General features: G+C 40.8%; 1 protein-coding gene across 1 annotated transcript in view; it reads left to right on the top strand.

The window, feature by feature from the left end:
• The first annotated feature begins 220 nt into the window (after positions 1 to 220).
• LOC108792363 overlaps positions 221 to 16,854 on the top strand; it is a 31,339-nt gene continuing 14,705 nt past the window's right edge. Inside the window, exons 1-5 of the mRNA XM_018563131.1 lie at positions 221 to 286; positions 491 to 638; positions 2,530 to 2,817; positions 6,322 to 6,516; positions 14,743 to 15,030. Of these exons, the coding sequence (XP_018418633.1) occupies positions 569 to 638; positions 2,530 to 2,817; positions 6,322 to 6,516; positions 14,743 to 15,030 (841 nt within the window). The 5' untranslated portion in view covers positions 221 to 286; positions 491 to 568. The remainder of the gene's footprint in view (positions 287 to 490; positions 639 to 2,529; positions 2,818 to 6,321; positions 6,517 to 14,742; positions 15,031 to 16,854) is intronic.

Raw genomic sequence — 16,854 nt, 5'->3', positions numbered from 1 at the left:
CCATTGTTCGATATAAGTGTGTATAAAGTGTATATGCTATACGAGTGTGTCTTTCCGCATTGCTCCTGTATTTATCAGGTTTCCTTTGCTGCTCTTCCCTTCCTGTTATGGTCCTGTGGCCCAAGCTGCCAGCAGGAGATTCTTTATAACAATAAAGCCTCTCCTGCCTCTGTCCTACAGCTGGCTGCACTCCCAGATGTGTAAGGAGGAAAGGGGCTGGGACAAACACACCACAAAAATATCACAATTTCACATTAACCTGGAACAAGTGACTTCAAGCTACAAGGTAATGCTTAACATCTTTCTAGAAATTAACTAACAAACATAGCTAGGTCTATGACGGACGTATCGATTATTCTGGTGGGTTTGACTATATTAGGAAAAACATATTTATATATATTTATATTATGATATGCATACAGTAATTAAAACAGTAACTTCCAAGCAAGAGTGCCATTTTCTTCTAATAATGTTCTTTTTTCATGTATAGGGGACAAGTGGATGCTGAACGCTTCTCCATCTCTCTCCAGGGATGTTCTGACTAGCGTATGTTCCTTATTTCCAAGCCATGCGCCATAATCTTCCACTATGCTTCCATTTGTGGCTTTGTCTTCTGGGAGAGCTTAAGCTCTATGAAGGTCAGTGTGCCAAGCAACTTCCATCCTACGTAGATGCTGACTACCCTGTTAAGCTTACAGCTGTCATAAGTAGCTCTCATCAAGGGTCTTCTTGAGCGAAATGCTTAAAAATGTGCTATGTTTCCCAAAATCTAAAACATTTCTGACTTCATGTAAAAGTCTATTTTTGCTAATTCTTGTGTTTTAAAAATTCCAGAGTTTCATTGCTGTTGGGGAAGATTATATAAAAAGGTTTAAAATGTTTTTAGGAGAATGAATACTCTCCTAAATAATGGTGCTATATAAAACTATACCAAAATATATATTAAAAATGTATTATAATGACATTCTGTTAGTTATATCAGTATTATTTCTATCATGACCATTAATCCAGCCTTACAAACTGGCGACTGTGTTAGTTGTTCTATTTGCTGTATTTTCAAGTTATTGGTGTCTATGACAAAGCATTTGGAATCTCAAGTGAGTGATCAGCATACCAATGTAAGAAAATTTGTATATAAAGTGACACTAAACTCAGGAGTCAAATCTTAAAAATGTATTCAAGTACCTTAGCCATTAACAAAAATGTACCTTATTTGTGTATCACTCAGTTGGGGATCCTCTCTGAAGCCACCACTCCAGCCTCGCCCCCTTGCATCAGAGTCCCCCCTTACATCAGACTCTGTAGGAAGGGGCTCTGATGTTAAAGGGGACTCTGATGTAAGGGGAGACTCTGAGCACTCTGATGCAAAGGGGGACTCTGAGCACTTTGATGTAAAGGGGGACTCAGTGTCTGGACTCTCCCTTTTATCAGAGTCCCCAGAGTTCCCCCTTACATCACAGTCCCCAGGGTTCCTCCTTACATCACAGTCCACAGAGTTCCCCCTTATGTCACATTCTTCAGAACCCCCCTTATATCAGCATCAATGGGGGACTCTGTTGTAAGGAGGGACTCTGGGGACTCTGGTGTAAGGGGGGTCTAGGGACTCCCGTTACTCAAGAGTCCCGAGTTCCCCCTTATGAGTGCCGTGCTATGGCTTACTTTGGAAGGCAGGCGGCTGACTGGAGGTGACAGTGACAACACCGCACGTCACGTTTATGAACAATTTTAAAACAAATGCTCTTAAACACAGTTTCATTCACAGTCACACAATCTTACACTTTACAGCTTTTGGTTGGGATGCTGGACAAAGATATTACTGGATGTTATAGTAATGTTGTGCAGTTAATGAAAGATCCACTTAAAATCTTCAGTGAAATAATGTAAATTGGAAACCATGTCAGCCATCTAAAAATATTTATCCGCCTTCACAAAAAAAGTCAGTGGAAGTCATGCTCAACATTTTTTGTCTAGTTAGTATCTCATTTACAAGGAAGAGATTTCCCTGCTGTAGGACATGGCTAATTAACTAGTCTTTCTGTGTAAGCAAAAATCCCATTAATGCTGTGATTTTATCACATGGACAATACTGCAAATGCACAGAGTTACGAGGCAGATATGATAGGCTCTTCTTAAACATATTTTCTTTACTAATAGGTTAGTTGATAAAATATAGAGTATAGTAGCACAGGGCATTGAAAAAGGACTTGTACCCGGCACTTATCAATACCGAGTCCCACTGCCACTTGCTCACTAAGCAGGGTCTCCTAACCCAGGCAGCCACCAGCAACACCGCTCCGCTTCCGCTGTGAACAGGCTAGCCAGCAGGATACACAGTCAAAGATTCAGCAACCTCTTATTGACCCACGGAGCAGCGCCCCCCCCTCAAAGTGGCACCCAGGGCATGTGCCATATGTTCCATACTGTGGATACTCCACCGGTCATATATCAACAACAATTTTAAATGAAAAAAGTGTCCTACAGGCCAGAGGTACGAACATTACACTACTAACTTTTTTTTTTTTTTTTCAGCCAGTCTTCAGCGTCCAAGCATCTCCTTCTCAGCCAGTTATGCTACATACCTGACTGGAGAGCCAGTTATTCTTCAGTGTCAAACTACAGTTGACTTCACAATACATGGATACAAATTCTTTAAGAATGATCGGGAAATTCCTAGGTTGGAAATATCATCGAACAGGCTAAGAATATCTTCAGCAAAAAAAAGTGATGATGGTTCCTATAGCTGCCAATACTGGGTGTTGGATTCCAGAGGGAAGCAGCAATCAGATGTCAGCTTTCCTATATCACTGACTATACTAGGTAAGTACCTGTTCCTCTGGGGTTTTTTTCTCCTACCAGACACAAAGGCTTTCTAGTTTTAAGCTGACATTATCTGACTGCTAAGCAAGCTTTTCCTGAACTTGTGGTCATGAAAATGACTGCTCATATTGGCTGAGCATACAAGTTAATGGAGCTGTAAAGTCACAGCATATAGTATACTGTTGTAACATTAGCATCACTTTCAACAACTTCCTGTATTTCAAGCGTGCATTGCATCTCTTTCCTTGCTGTGTGATGTTATGTAATCATTTTCTCAAGACTACATATCCCATCATGCATTACTTCCAGCAACTAATGATAATGTTACATTGTTCAGACATTGAGTCGTAGTTCAGAATGCAGGCCATGTGAGAGCTGTGACAAGAAAATGCATATTCACAGGCCAGAGTGAAATTGTGTCACTGCATTGAGGATGTACACCATATGAGTATCTTCAATAACTAGGTTTACAACTTTAAAATTGATATAGTTATTAGGAGTTTGATAGAACCTATGGAAAGTCAATGTATAAATACATATTTCTTTTGAACCATATATACCCTTTAATGCGCTGAACAAATTCCTTTGTCAATGGGAGTAATTATTTAGGGAAATCCAATCATGAAGTGCATACTTATATAATTACAGCTGAACTTTAGGCCAGCTTTTCCCCCCTACCCCCACTCTGTGCCAAACTAATTGCCATGTTAGTTAAAAAAAAACAAAAACTAAATGCTCCTTTTGCTCCTTTTCCACAAATCTGTGGTCACGTGATTTGCCAGGTCTCCAGTATTCTGTCTTCTTCATTGAGTAGAAGTAGGGTCCTTCTTGAAATGTTCAGGTCATTGCCTGGGTGACTTCCTATTGGCTGGCCAAAGGCAGACCTTCTTATGCAGCTCAGTATGATGCTGTAAGAAAGAGGTGACCTATTGGGGCAGGCACGGATTGCAGTGATAGATTTACCAATCAACACTCCCAGCACTGGTGAGAGACACTGGTGGCAAAGTTATGTGAGTATAAAAGGGGCTGAATGGCTGGATGGCGGTGGAGATGGTGCAAGGGGTATCACAATCACAGTGCTGTGTCTATGACCAGCGTGTATACACAATTTTAAATGCTGTTATCTCTATAAAGGTTTCTAATGATACATAAATGTGCATAGGCTGCCATCATTTTTATTGATTGCTTTGCTTGGCAGATGTTCATTTCATTGCTTAGCTATGTAGCGTTATATGGATGTTCAACAAGTTGAAGAACTCGGACCCATGCATTAAACATTGAATAAGCAGCTGATGCTACCTGCATGATTTTCTAGATGAGTTTTCCTATCGTACATCAGTGCACACACGAAAGCTTGCAATACAAGCTTACTCTAGCAATTTATCTGTGCTCTCATTCATTGTCTTTAGTAATTCAGGATAAAATGTCTTAGGGCACTTGTAATGAGAAAAGGTATTACTGACTGATCGAGCTGTACTAAAAAGTCACCCGCCCGCAGGGCAGCCATCAGAAATTTATGGGCCCCTTACACAACTTTAGGCCTTGTGCGGGTAATTCCATTTCCCCAGATTACTTGGGAAAGTGAATTTACCCTTTAGGGCTGGTGCAGACTTGGGCGATCGTGTGCGGTTGCATAAATCGGTTGCCATGTTCCCCCGTTGATTTCAATGGGGTTACATCCGCGTGGCAATCGCTGAGAAAAGGTACATGTACCTTTTTTCGTGACATGCACTGTGCAGTGTTTTCAACCGTGATTATACACGATTGCATGGGTGGTATTGCGGCGGGAAACTGCACAATCTGCATGGCGCGACTGGGGTGCCATTACAAAATAATGGCACCACCAATGCAATCGGTGGTGGTGTGCGACTCTGCTCAGAAACACAATGCCCCATGCATGCGTTTATTTTTTACTTTATCGCCTTTTTATTTTTTACGTTTTTATTTCCATTTTTAATTATTTGTTATAATTTTTTCCATTTTTATGTATTTATATTTTGAATTGTTATTTATTTTACTATTTTTTTTTACTTGACTTCATTGATATTACACAGAAGCTAACAAGCCCCTGTTTGATAGCTTTTGGAGGTGACAGGTTCTCTTTATTGACCCTGTCACCTCCAACACAGGAGTTCTAGCACAGCACTGTGCTCATTCTCCTGTGGCAGGAAGGCTGTGAGTACAACATTTGTGTGTCACTGCTCACACGGAGCAGAGCAGAAAACGGACGTTCTCTGCCCTGCTCCCCACATTCCATCCTGATATAGTTTGCCGTGGTCCCAGGTCCCGTAGAAGAGCGGGGGACCCCGAAGACCATGGCAGAAAGGGATCCAGCGGGCAGGGATAAAGGCAGCCGGGAGCGATATTAGAGGCAGCGGCTGGGGACACGGCCGCCGGAGAGCGAGAGGGGAAGGGGAGGAAAGGGAGAATCAGGCTGGTTACAAGTGATCTTGGACAGCTGTACAGCTGCTGAAGATCACCTGTACAAAACGGCTCCCACTTTACATTTAGCCTTGCTGCCTGCCTGAAGCAGGGCTAAGGGCTGGTTCACACCACAAAGGCTGCGTTCCAGAGCGTTCGACCTCTGGAATGCACTGGAACGTAAGCCGGCCGGGTCCCTGCATTCAGGGGCGGGAGGGGGCGTGGTGGTGCATTGAAGTCAATGGCACCGCAGCTACGCCCCTCGCCCACAGTACAATCACCCACACGCGGAACACAGGCACATTAGTGCTTGCGTTCCGGTCCAGTGCGATCTGCAAAAATAGTTCTTCAAGTACTTTTGCAGAGTGCACTGAACTGGAACACAGGCACTAATGTGCCTGCGTTCCCGGGTGTCAGCCATCACACTGTGGGCAGGGGACGTGGCTGCTGTGCCATTGACTTCAATGCACCGCCACGCCCCCTACTGCCCCTGAAGGCAGGGAGCCAGCTGTCTTGCATTCCAGTGCGTTCCAGAGGCCAAACACTCTGGAATGCAGCCTGTGGTGTGAATTGACTCTCAATGTACAAATAAAACTACGCGACCGGCACTCAGGGCTGCCTGTCCCGGGCGTCAGGCAATAGGAATTCCACACCCCTGCATTACAGTGTAATATTCCCTATTATAATCAATTTCTCGAATTGCATGAAATTAAAGCACACGGTGTTGGAGGGTCCTTGCAAATGGTAGTATTAATATCATTCTATCTGCCCGCCTGATTCCCTTCTCTAAAGTGCAGACATTAGTACCTATCAAGCGGTTACTACACAGTCCCAGATGCTTGAGACGCATGAACGATAGAGATCTCAATTGCCTGCCAACTGACAGCAGCGTAGGGAATTGTTGAGACAGAGCTTGGGAGTGTGGATCATTGCTGTATATTCTACAAGGGCTTGTTCACATTAGCCCTCATGCTTAATGCTAACAATTGTTTTCTAAGTGCCCTATCACTTTCTATGTAACATATCATTTTGAATTGTTTCTCTGATTGCATTTAAAATTTCATTTCTTTTTCTTGTTTTAAGACCAACCATCTCAGCCACGTCTCCTGGTAACACCTAGACAATCACTTTACTTTGAAGGAGAATCGGTAACTTTGGAATGTGAACATCACCCTGTACATTCTCAGGTCAGGTATGAGTTTCACAAAGATAACAGCAAACTGGACAGCTACCATGATTCCTTGAGATCCAACCGCCACATTGAAGGACTGAGTTCACGTGACTCTGGGACATATGATTGTCAATACTCAATATCAGGGCACCATAGGACATTCAGTGCACCAAAAAGTATGTCAGAAATGATTACTGTTACAGGTAAGACATTGTTATTATAAGTTGAGGATTTCCATGTGGCTCAGCATAAGCTTTCACATGGGGTTTATCTATTGAAAAGTATACAAATCCAGCAGCTATAAACAAAAAAGGACTCAGAGCATCATGGCATTGTATATCAAGTACAATATATGCAATTTTGGGTCCTGGTGCCCAAGCAGCAGCTTTGGGGGGGGGGGGGTTGGTAGCCACATGCAGTCCTTTTGGCATTTACTGTGCTGCCCTTGTCTGCATTTTCCTTTTCTTTTTCAAGGGCTTACTTAAAGTGTATCTAAAGCCAAAAGCCAAAATTTAATCTATTGCAAATCCTTAACCACTTGAAGAGCATTGAAGACCGGGGTGTTAAACCCCTTTTCTGTCCAGGCAATTTTTCAGTATTCAGCGCTGAAGCGCTTTGACTGATATTTATTCATACCATACCATAGAGAAATACATTTTATATCATATATTTAGGAACAGATAGAGCTTTCTTTTGATGATATTTAATCACAGCTGTTTTTTTATTTCTTTTTCACTATATGAAGTAAAAAATACCAAAAGTTTTGAAGAAAAAAAAACAGTTTCCCCTACGTTATGTTATGAAACATTTATTATTACCCAATTTGTTGGTAAAATATAAAAGATGGGGTCACGTCGGGTAATTAGACACCAAACACATCAAGCCTTAAAACCAAAATAATCTACATTGTCCATATGTGATGCTTTAAAAGCTTTTACCACTCATTAATTTAGCGTTAACAGTGATGGCCTTAGAACTGCTTGCTCTACAACGTTTATGGTGATATGTAATATGTGTGGTGCAATAGTTGTTTTTGCACGCAAGTGTAAAATGCATGTTTGTACGTTTATGTACGTTTGTTTGTACGTTTGTACGTTTATGTATGTACGAGGGACCTAAAAAAATAGTTTTTTACATATTTTTTTGTGTATTTTTTTATATATGCCTTTCATTTTGTAATTTTTTACATTTTACTTTATTGCTATCACATAGGCCCCCTATGTGATAGCACAGATACAGTGACAGGGATCTATTAGACCCCTAATGTCACCTAGGGACCCCAAGGAAGCTGATGAAGCAAAGATCTGCTTCACCAGCTGCTTCTCCAGCTACAGCAGCCAGAGAAATTACATTCTGAAACTGGAAGTGATGTAGTACACATCACTGCTAGGTCCAGTGATTGGAGGGAGAGCAGCCCATAAAAGTGTGCTGATCTCCCACCAATCTTGTCACAGAGACCCTGGGCCTGCAAGGAGGACAGTTGAGCCCAAGATAGCAGCAGGGGAAGGGGGGAGAAACACTCTCCGTCAGCATACAAGCAATTGGGCAACTTGTATGCAACAGTCATAGCCGCCTGTATGCAACGTGAACAGAGTCAACTGGCCATTTATTTACTGTTGGCCAGATGGCAAGCAGGTAAATGTGGTGGCTGCATTAGTTTTCTTCTTTTTTTTAAGGCTTTTTTCTTTATCTTCACCTAGTGATCCAGCCTGTAAGTCTGTTATTTTTCAACTTCCTTTAACAGACTAAACTGTCCATCAAAAGAGGCAGTTAACTGTTTAACACTGAGAGGGGTGTTTACAATGGTCAGCATTTATTAAATAAGAACTATGGGGTTAAGTCTTTTCCCCATAGTTCTCCTTAGGGTAACGTGAGGACACAAACTAGCGTTCTCCCGTCACCCTAGACACACCGGTATCTCGCGGTATACTGAGACGCCGCAGTATAGCACGAGCAGCTGCTCGCAGTATACTGAGACGCCGCAGCTGAAGCGGATCCCAACAATTGTGCCAGGATCTGCCCAGCTGCGTGACTGACAGCTGGCTCTGCCTATCTAGAGGCAGAGCCAGCTGTACCCACCCCCTCCCCCGTCCGTTCCGCCAGTCAGTGCTGGCAGATCGAAGCGGGGAGGGGGGAATCCAGCCCCTCCCCTGCCACGGCAGAGAGCATCTAACACTACCCTTTCCAATGGCGCCTCCATTGCTCCTGAATAGAGGGGAGCCGCCCTAAGACAAGAAATGTGTTACTGGCAGGATTTCCTAATAAACAATAACCGAAAAAAAGCTTAAAAAAAGAAAACTAATGCAGACCCCACATCTAACAATTGGTAAGCTGCAACATATTTAATTTGTGTTTTTGGTTTCGATACACTTTAAACAAGAGAGAAAAAAAAAGTACTCTTTACAATAGATTACAGTGCTTAAACTTTTATTTATTTCCCCCCATGTTACTCTTTTGTGCCTTTTCCCATTTTATGCTTGTTTTTACATCAAGACTTTTTTTCCCCCCATTTTATGCTTGTTTTTACATCAAGATTTTTTTAATGGACCTTGCTGAAACCTTAAATGTGGAACAAGTAATTTTTTAAGGGGGATATAGCAAGCACAAATGTGAAATCATTGATTTATATCAATGATGCTGTTATGACAGTGCTCTCCAACAGTGTAATGTAATGTATTTACAGTCTATGACTGTCTCCTGTAGCATGCCTGTAGTCTCTGACCATATCCTGTTGTATGCCTGCAATCTCTGCAAGCTTTCTTCAGCATTATCTTTCCTAAATATTCTCTGCTGCCCTTTGGTGGTGTTATGGACTGCATTAGAGGCCCCTATATCATGCAGATTGACCACCGCTAAAATAAGGTCTATTTAGCGTGCAATGAAAAGCAAGTAAAGTAAGTCCTGTTCCTGAGTTTATGTTAGTAAGGCACAACATTTGATTTTTATCAAGAAGCAACAACTTTCATAATATAGCATGGTTACTATTACCTGACTATTAAACCTCCAATCACTTCAAACAGTCAAACATATTAAAGGGATATTTTTTAAAGTCAATGTTTCTGAATAAAAGATATGTTCGAGCAGAAAAAAAATGCCGTCTGGCGACGGCAACCCGCCAATGCGACAGTGCCGTCCGTCCGTTTTTCTACTACGGGCGGACGGCAAGAGGTTAACTGATGTGTAAGTAGGAGACGATTTACAGTGAACGATCTATTTAAACTCTGTGTCCTCTAGAATAGGTTACGGTATACTTCATAAAAGATCAGCACAATTCTGTTTCCATTTTAAAAAGTCACCATTTATTTATAGGTACATGATAAAAATGGAAGCACCTTATAGCTGAATGTCAGGAAGAACACCCCTTAATCCAGTTATGGAATCATTATGCTCTGTTATTTAAAAACAAAAAAGCTGATCGCAGGTATAAAACAGCCATGCCTAGAGGCACATAGAGGTGCCTGCACATGCCTTCAGAATTTTGAATTGCTTCCTGCATGCCCAAATAGTGGACCGTCCTAAACCAGTAAGGTAGTATGGACACTAAATTATAAGATCTTCCATTTTTTTACTGAAATTTCCCACCTCCTTCCCCTCCCATGCAGACCCAGACGTGTCCAACTTGGTCTATTTAAAATGGCCTGGCATTTGAGTATGCAGGAAGCAATTAAATGCTACTGTAGGTATGTACATGCACTTTGTGTTTTGTGGACCATACCAGAGACTCTGACCCTGATTTTCTAATGAAGCAGAGCATATTCACTTTCAAAATAAATTTTCACTTTACAAAGTGCATTTTCACGCATCTTAGTGAAAATAGGTGAACCAAAGTAAAAATTCACTTTGGAAACAATACCCAAGGAAAATTTTAAAAACAGAATTTTTGGTTTGCACGTGATTGGATAAATGAAGTCAGCACAATTTTACCACATTTACTAACCAAAGTAAAAATTAACTCTGCAAAGAGAAAATTACCTTAGCTTAGTAAATTAAGTGAAGTGGTGAACGCTAGTGAAAATGTAACTATACAGTATATATTCTTTTTCTGCACATGTACATCTTGATAGTACTATTATACAATGATTTACAAAGGGGTAAGGGGGCCCTTATCAAATAAGTTGACTTTGCTATCAGTGGCAAGGTCCACTTTAAGGTCTGGTTTGGTCAGACCAGATGAACACATTTTTATTTATGAATGTCTCAAATCTTTATAAAGCCAGGAGATATTGCACTGACTCCTTGTACAGGTAGCCAATTTTTATTAAAGATTTATGCGTTTACTTCTTTTATGTAGCTTCTTTGATGCCAAAACATCTGGATCAACAGTGGGTAATTGTGGGCATATTGTTCTGTTTAGGCTTTTCTTCTTTTTTTTTTCATATCTCTATAGGTTGAACTCGATGGACTTGTGTCTTTTTTCAACCTGACTAACTATGTAACTATGTAAAACAAAAATTAAAAAATCTGTTTCAGTGAGTATTGTAGATTCAAACAAATGTAATTTATTTTACTAAAGAAAACATTAATGGAAAGGTTAGTAACAGGATCAGGAATTTGACAAATCTGTGGGACAGAAGAGCAGCGCCCTGAGACTGAATTATTTTATATTGTAAATATTTATTTGAATAATTTCAAAGACATTCCAAGTAATGCGTCCACATTTTTTCTATCAAGAGCAAATATAGATGTAGTGCAGGGAGGAGATGGGGCGAGGTAGCTGAATATAGTACATTTATGGAATGTGAGTCTAAAGTGCAAGAGAAGTTGTTTGGGACATTAAAAATATATATATATATATATATACATACACACACACAGTATATATACCAAAATAATATGTATCAATAAATGTATGAAAATCTGTTTATATTATAGCATATATTCTATATTAATGAAATGGGGTACACTTTATAATGTGAATTCCTAGGTAATGGACCGGTCTGATAAAGTATGCTGTCTGTAATCTCTGTGCATACAAATGCAGGCAATGGTACTTGTTGCTGTCACTGATTGGTATGTGCTTAAAGTGACACTAAACTCAGTAGTTAAATCTTAAAAATGCATTCAACTACCTTATTAGCTTAAATGTATCTTATTTGTGTATCACTCATTCAATCATCTCTGAATTGGTGCTGACACTGTCCTTCCTTCTGGAGGGTGGCTACTTTTGTTCCCCATGGTCCCTGCGTGTGTTGTAAAGTAGACATTGCTCCAAGCTCGCTCCCGTGATAGATTATAATCTCAATACAAATGAGTAAATTAAATGTGAGTGTAGTCTGTCATGGGAGCAAGCATGGAGCGGTGGCTACTTTACAACAGGCCATGTGGAACAAAAGTATCCAGGACAGTGTGAGCACCAATTCAGAGATGATTTGAGGATCTGCAGCCGAGTGATACACATATAAGGTTCAGTATTGTTAACAGTTAAGGTACTGAAATGCATTTTTAAGATTTAACTCCTAGATTTAGTGTCACTTTAATGCCAAGGCTCTGGCCTCTTTATGCATTCACATATCTGAAAGTGCTGAAGTTGCAGTAATTGAAGGAGAGTGAAGAATTGGATTCCACTGTGGTATATTAAAAGACAATTTGTAGGAGTAGATAGTGGTTTGTGAAGACAACGTCAAAATATCTGGGGAAACAAAATCCTCAATACTCACCTATAAACAGTACCCTTAATGTAGTAGAAGGGCTTTTACTACCTGTAGATCTCTGGGAGTGAAGTTGCTGTCAGAGGTGATCTCTGCAATGACAGCGAGGACAACAGAGAGCCATTTGATCTTTAAAGTGTACGTCAAGCCAAAACTTTTTTTTAAAGTGTGACAAAGAAAGAGAAAATGTGAAAACTCCGGTCTTTGTGCCTGCTGGCTTGAGTCTCTCTCTCCCCTCTCTCTCTCTCTCTCTCTCTCTCTCTTAAGGTGATCATTCTCAACAAAACTGAAACTGAGTTAACATATCAAAACTGTCACAGGAACAGGAAGTGATAGGAAATCTTTAAATGGAAATAACTGTTATAGTAACAACTGTCTCAGATAAGATATTATCTTATTTTTTCTTGTGCCTCTAGGACACAGACAGCCTAAAAAATCTGACAGAGGATTTAAAGTGACCTTGTCACCACAGGACCACTTATAGTAAAAGGCCAGGTCTGTAAAAGAGGCTCTTCTATAATTGTCTTCTGGCATTTCATCGCTTGAAGTGCCATCGTTTCACTTCTTCCTGGCCTCTTCAAGTATTCGACCCTTTGGGGTGGGTAAAATACCTGTTCCTAATGCCACGTGCAGTGGTTCCTCCCTGCTCATATGTCCTTTAGTGGTGTAGCAGCTACCAGGGGGAACCATTGTGTGTGGCAGGAGGGACAGTTATTCATACAAGTGTGGATTACCTGCAGAGGCCAGGAAGCAGTAAAGAGGTAGCTTTTCAACACAAGGGTTGCTGTGGAGGGCTATAAATAGGATTCTTTTACAGGGTTGGACTTATTTTACATGTGACCCTGTGGTAAGAGGATCACTTTAACCATTCCTTACTCTATCCAAAAATAAAACATGTGGCTTTCCATAATTAAAGGTACCACTCTTCTTTAACTCTTGCACATTTGCAGGTAATCCATTTAAAAATGAAGAGACTTAGCCCTCATTCACACTGTAATCAGCCCGCACGTACAGCTCCGTGCTGCGTGCAGGGCCGTATCAGGGAAGGACAGGGAAGGACAGGTGCTGTGTGTGATTAGTATGCAGCCCCCTTCCTTTTCTATGGGACTACGCGGCCGTACGCCCCCCTACCCTCACCCGCACTGCACGTTCGTGAGCGTACTCGTACGCTGACAGGATGGATCCTGTCTGCGTCCACGCGAGGAAACAGGCACCCCTATGGACCTGCACGTGAGGTGAGCATAGGGGGGCGTACGGCCGCGTAGTCCCATAGAGAAGGACGGGGCTGCGTACTAATCACATGCAGCACCTGTCCTTCCCGAGAGCTGCTCGATACGGCCGTGCAAGCAGCACGGAGTTGTGCATCCGGGCTGATTACAGTGTGAATGAGGCCTTATAGTAACATTTATTGCATCTGGGCACATAGCAGTGCACTGTTTTAGGAGACAAATGTGCAGTCAGTGAGGTGCTTGGGAAGGAAGTAGCCCGTTCACTTAGCACTAAATTGCTGGAAAGCCTCTGGCGCTACCTTTTTCCCATAAAAAGGAAATTATTTATGTACTACAGATACTAGTGTTAAGTCAGCAAGCTGAAAAAGTCTAAAAGCTGTGAGATCACAGCATGGACTAGTGGACAATGAGAATTCACAAACATGGCAAGAAAAAAGTCTATTTTAGTGACGGATCAAAATTGCTTTGTCGAGACCACACTGGTGATGAAAGTGTTTGCAGAGGTTAAAAACATGCAAATAAAGGAGAACATGCACAAATGAAGAAAAGAAAGTAGGTCTGTGTTCTACTAAGAAAACATGCATAAATTAAATTAAAAAAAGTATGGCTATGTTCTACTAAGAAAGAAAAACATGTTTTAGGGTACATAACCAACTTAGGTAAGAGCATGACTGCATCTGATAACAAGAGAACACGCACAAAGAATCATATCCAAGTATGCAGAGCCTAACAATATAAAAAATCATATCTATACCAATTAATCATATACATAGTGGAAGTTACTTTATAAATTGGTGATTATATTTCATTATGATATAGGGAACTACATTGTACAGTTTGTTTGAATAGGGCATTGATGGGGACTGTGCCCTTCCTTTTTTGATTTTTCTATAAAATATCATAAACAGACTGCTAGAATAAATACTCTTTGCTGAACTACAGCAAACATAAAGTAGGAAATCCACCTCTGTCACGTCATTATAGCTGTATCTGTTCCTGTCTAGATTTCCCTTCACATCCTATTGTATCACCAAGACAAGTAGAAAGGAGAATCTCTCCAACGGGAATAGAATCACAAATGAAAGCACACTCTTTAGAAGTCTTTCGAAGGCAAATCCTTTGATTAAATTCAGGCCATTTGCACAGCTAATAAGCAAACTTTTGGCATGCATAATTCAATGGGAATCTTGGAATTGCCATGGGGGACATGTACCAATAGCAAAATTGGTGCTACTTGTATACCTAAACCTCATCCCTAGTTTTGGCTTGAGCGATAGTTTAATAAGAGTAATGTGCCGTGTTTATTAACTCAGAACAAGCAATGTCTTCTTTATTGTACAGACAGGTCAAAGCTGGTAGATTTCCTTACTGCACTGTCCATATTTGCACTCCCTTAATGCATACATTTTATTATTTTAGTATCAAATGGTTCCTAATCTGAAACAATTTCTTTCAGCATTGTCTAGTGCTCCCCGGTTGAACTTTGTGCCATCCTATGCCACGTTCATAAAGGGAGAAAATGTATCTATGCAGTGTGTGGCTCCTTCTCCAGTTATTCTAACCCTGTATCGTTTCTACAAAGAGGGAGTGGAGATCAGAGGACCATTATCCAGCAAAGGGTTATTATCATTGCACAACATCACAAAAAAGGATCAGGCTCTATATACATGTATGTACTGGAGCCCAACAAGCAACAGAGAAATCCCATCCACTCAAAGTGATGAAAGGGAGATTTATGTTATAGGTAAGAATACAAATGTAAAAGAAAATGACTGGGCATCCCAAAATACACATATCTGATATGTATATAAAGAATGTCTGACTGGTGTTTAACTTGCTGATGAAAAATTGAAACAATTAATTACCTGGGGATCCTCTGATTAAGCCTGCCATCTATAGTCATGTTCTGTTGTTAAAGCTGATTGGCTACAGTGTTTCAATAGCTCATTTTTTGACACTGTATTCAATCTGCAATCAAAATCACCTTAAAGAAGACCTCACTGAGAAAAGTAGACACTCAAGGGTACTGTAAGGGTGCTTTCCAGAGCTGTAGCTGCTGGAACGCACAGCAATCATTCACAAATCTTCCTGCTAATTTCAGGGGTGGGAGGGGGCGTTGCGGTGCATTGAAGTCAAAGGCACTGCAGCCACCTCCCGTAGTGCGATCGGATGCGTGGCAAAATATGGCCTGCGTTCTGTACCATCTCCTCTCTCTGCAGGAGAGGACATAGGAAGAGGCGGAAGTAGTTCCGCCAGCACTAGAGGGAGAAGCCACGCCAGCGGCCAGAGGACCCGTCGCGCGACTTCTCTCCTCTCTGATGGAGGGGGGTTGCGGTGCGGAGGTACCATTGACGGAGCGGGGTCGCCTGCGGCCCGGTACCATTTGATCCACGGACCGGTACCGGGCCGTGGCCCGGGGTTTGGGACCACTGCTGTAAGGGAATATTGAAATAAAGTCACTTATTTATCAGATTTTTATTAGAAGGTAGTGCACAAAAAGTTAATATTAAAAAAAAAACCAGCTATAAATCAAATGAATCAGCACACTAATATGACAATTAACTTGAATCAATTAAGAAAAAAACTCCACTTTCAATAAAAAAATAATGTATAAAATTGCTACTCAAGCCATTTTGCTATGAAAAATTACCTTTCCACTTCAATCTAAAGCCACTCTAATTTTCTAAAACTGTTTTAAAAAAAAGTCAATGCAATATGGCAACCTGGAGAGGTTCAGTACACAGTTGGTGTACAGAATGCCCTGAGAAATGTAATTTCTTGCTTCTGTGATTGGCTTACATATTTTCCCAGAAGTCTGCACTAAGATAAGTAACATTTTAGGCACCACTGCAACAGAAATGTCATTTTTGGTGAGATACTCCCTAAGGGTGAACTACTTCTAAGGGGATGCGGGCAGTGAAACTTTCCTCATAAGAACACTGAAAGTACCTCAGCTGGTCATAATGAATCCAGACCCTCCGATTCAGAAATCAGTTTGGAAAGGACCTGGTGAAACAAACTGAAATGTCTTTAGAACAGAAACAGGAATCTGCAACACTGTTTTTAAAAAAAAATCCTTATAATGTACATTGATCACCCAGAGGGCATTGTTTTTTTCCAACAAAAGTTCAAATATAAAAAATTAGAACTTGTTTTTTTTTTTTTTTTGTAATTTTTACAAAATCTTATTTGAAGTTGTAGAAAGGTGTTTTAACCATGTACTTGTTGCTTACAAAGTACAATATAAATGCAAGTTGTGTAATTATTTTGGACGGTTTGTATAGTAAACTTTCAGTTTATGTTTGACCACGCGTTTTGAATCTAGTTTTTAATATTTGGAAGAATTAGACTTTGGAGGTTTTTAAGCATGTTGAATGGACACTCATAACTGCCTCCCAGAAAACTAATATACTGTAGATGTCCAATAAAATGATGTTTGGTGAGCTTGTTTTGCACGTTACAGTAAGGCTCCATTCACGCATAGAGGTCGTGTTTTCTGTGTGGTTTTCAGGAAAACAATGCACGAGAGTCCTACCGCACTCCTTAATGGTACGTCCCTTTCTGTGGG

This window comes from Nanorana parkeri, unplaced genomic scaffold, assembly GCF_000935625.1.
Source record: "Nanorana parkeri isolate BGI_ZX_2015 unplaced genomic scaffold, ASM93562v1 scaffold635, whole genome shotgun sequence".
In the NCBI taxonomy this organism is placed as follows: domain Eukaryota; kingdom Metazoa; phylum Chordata; class Amphibia; order Anura; family Dicroglossidae; genus Nanorana; species Nanorana parkeri.
This window is presented reverse-complemented; position numbering and strand designations above follow the sequence as displayed.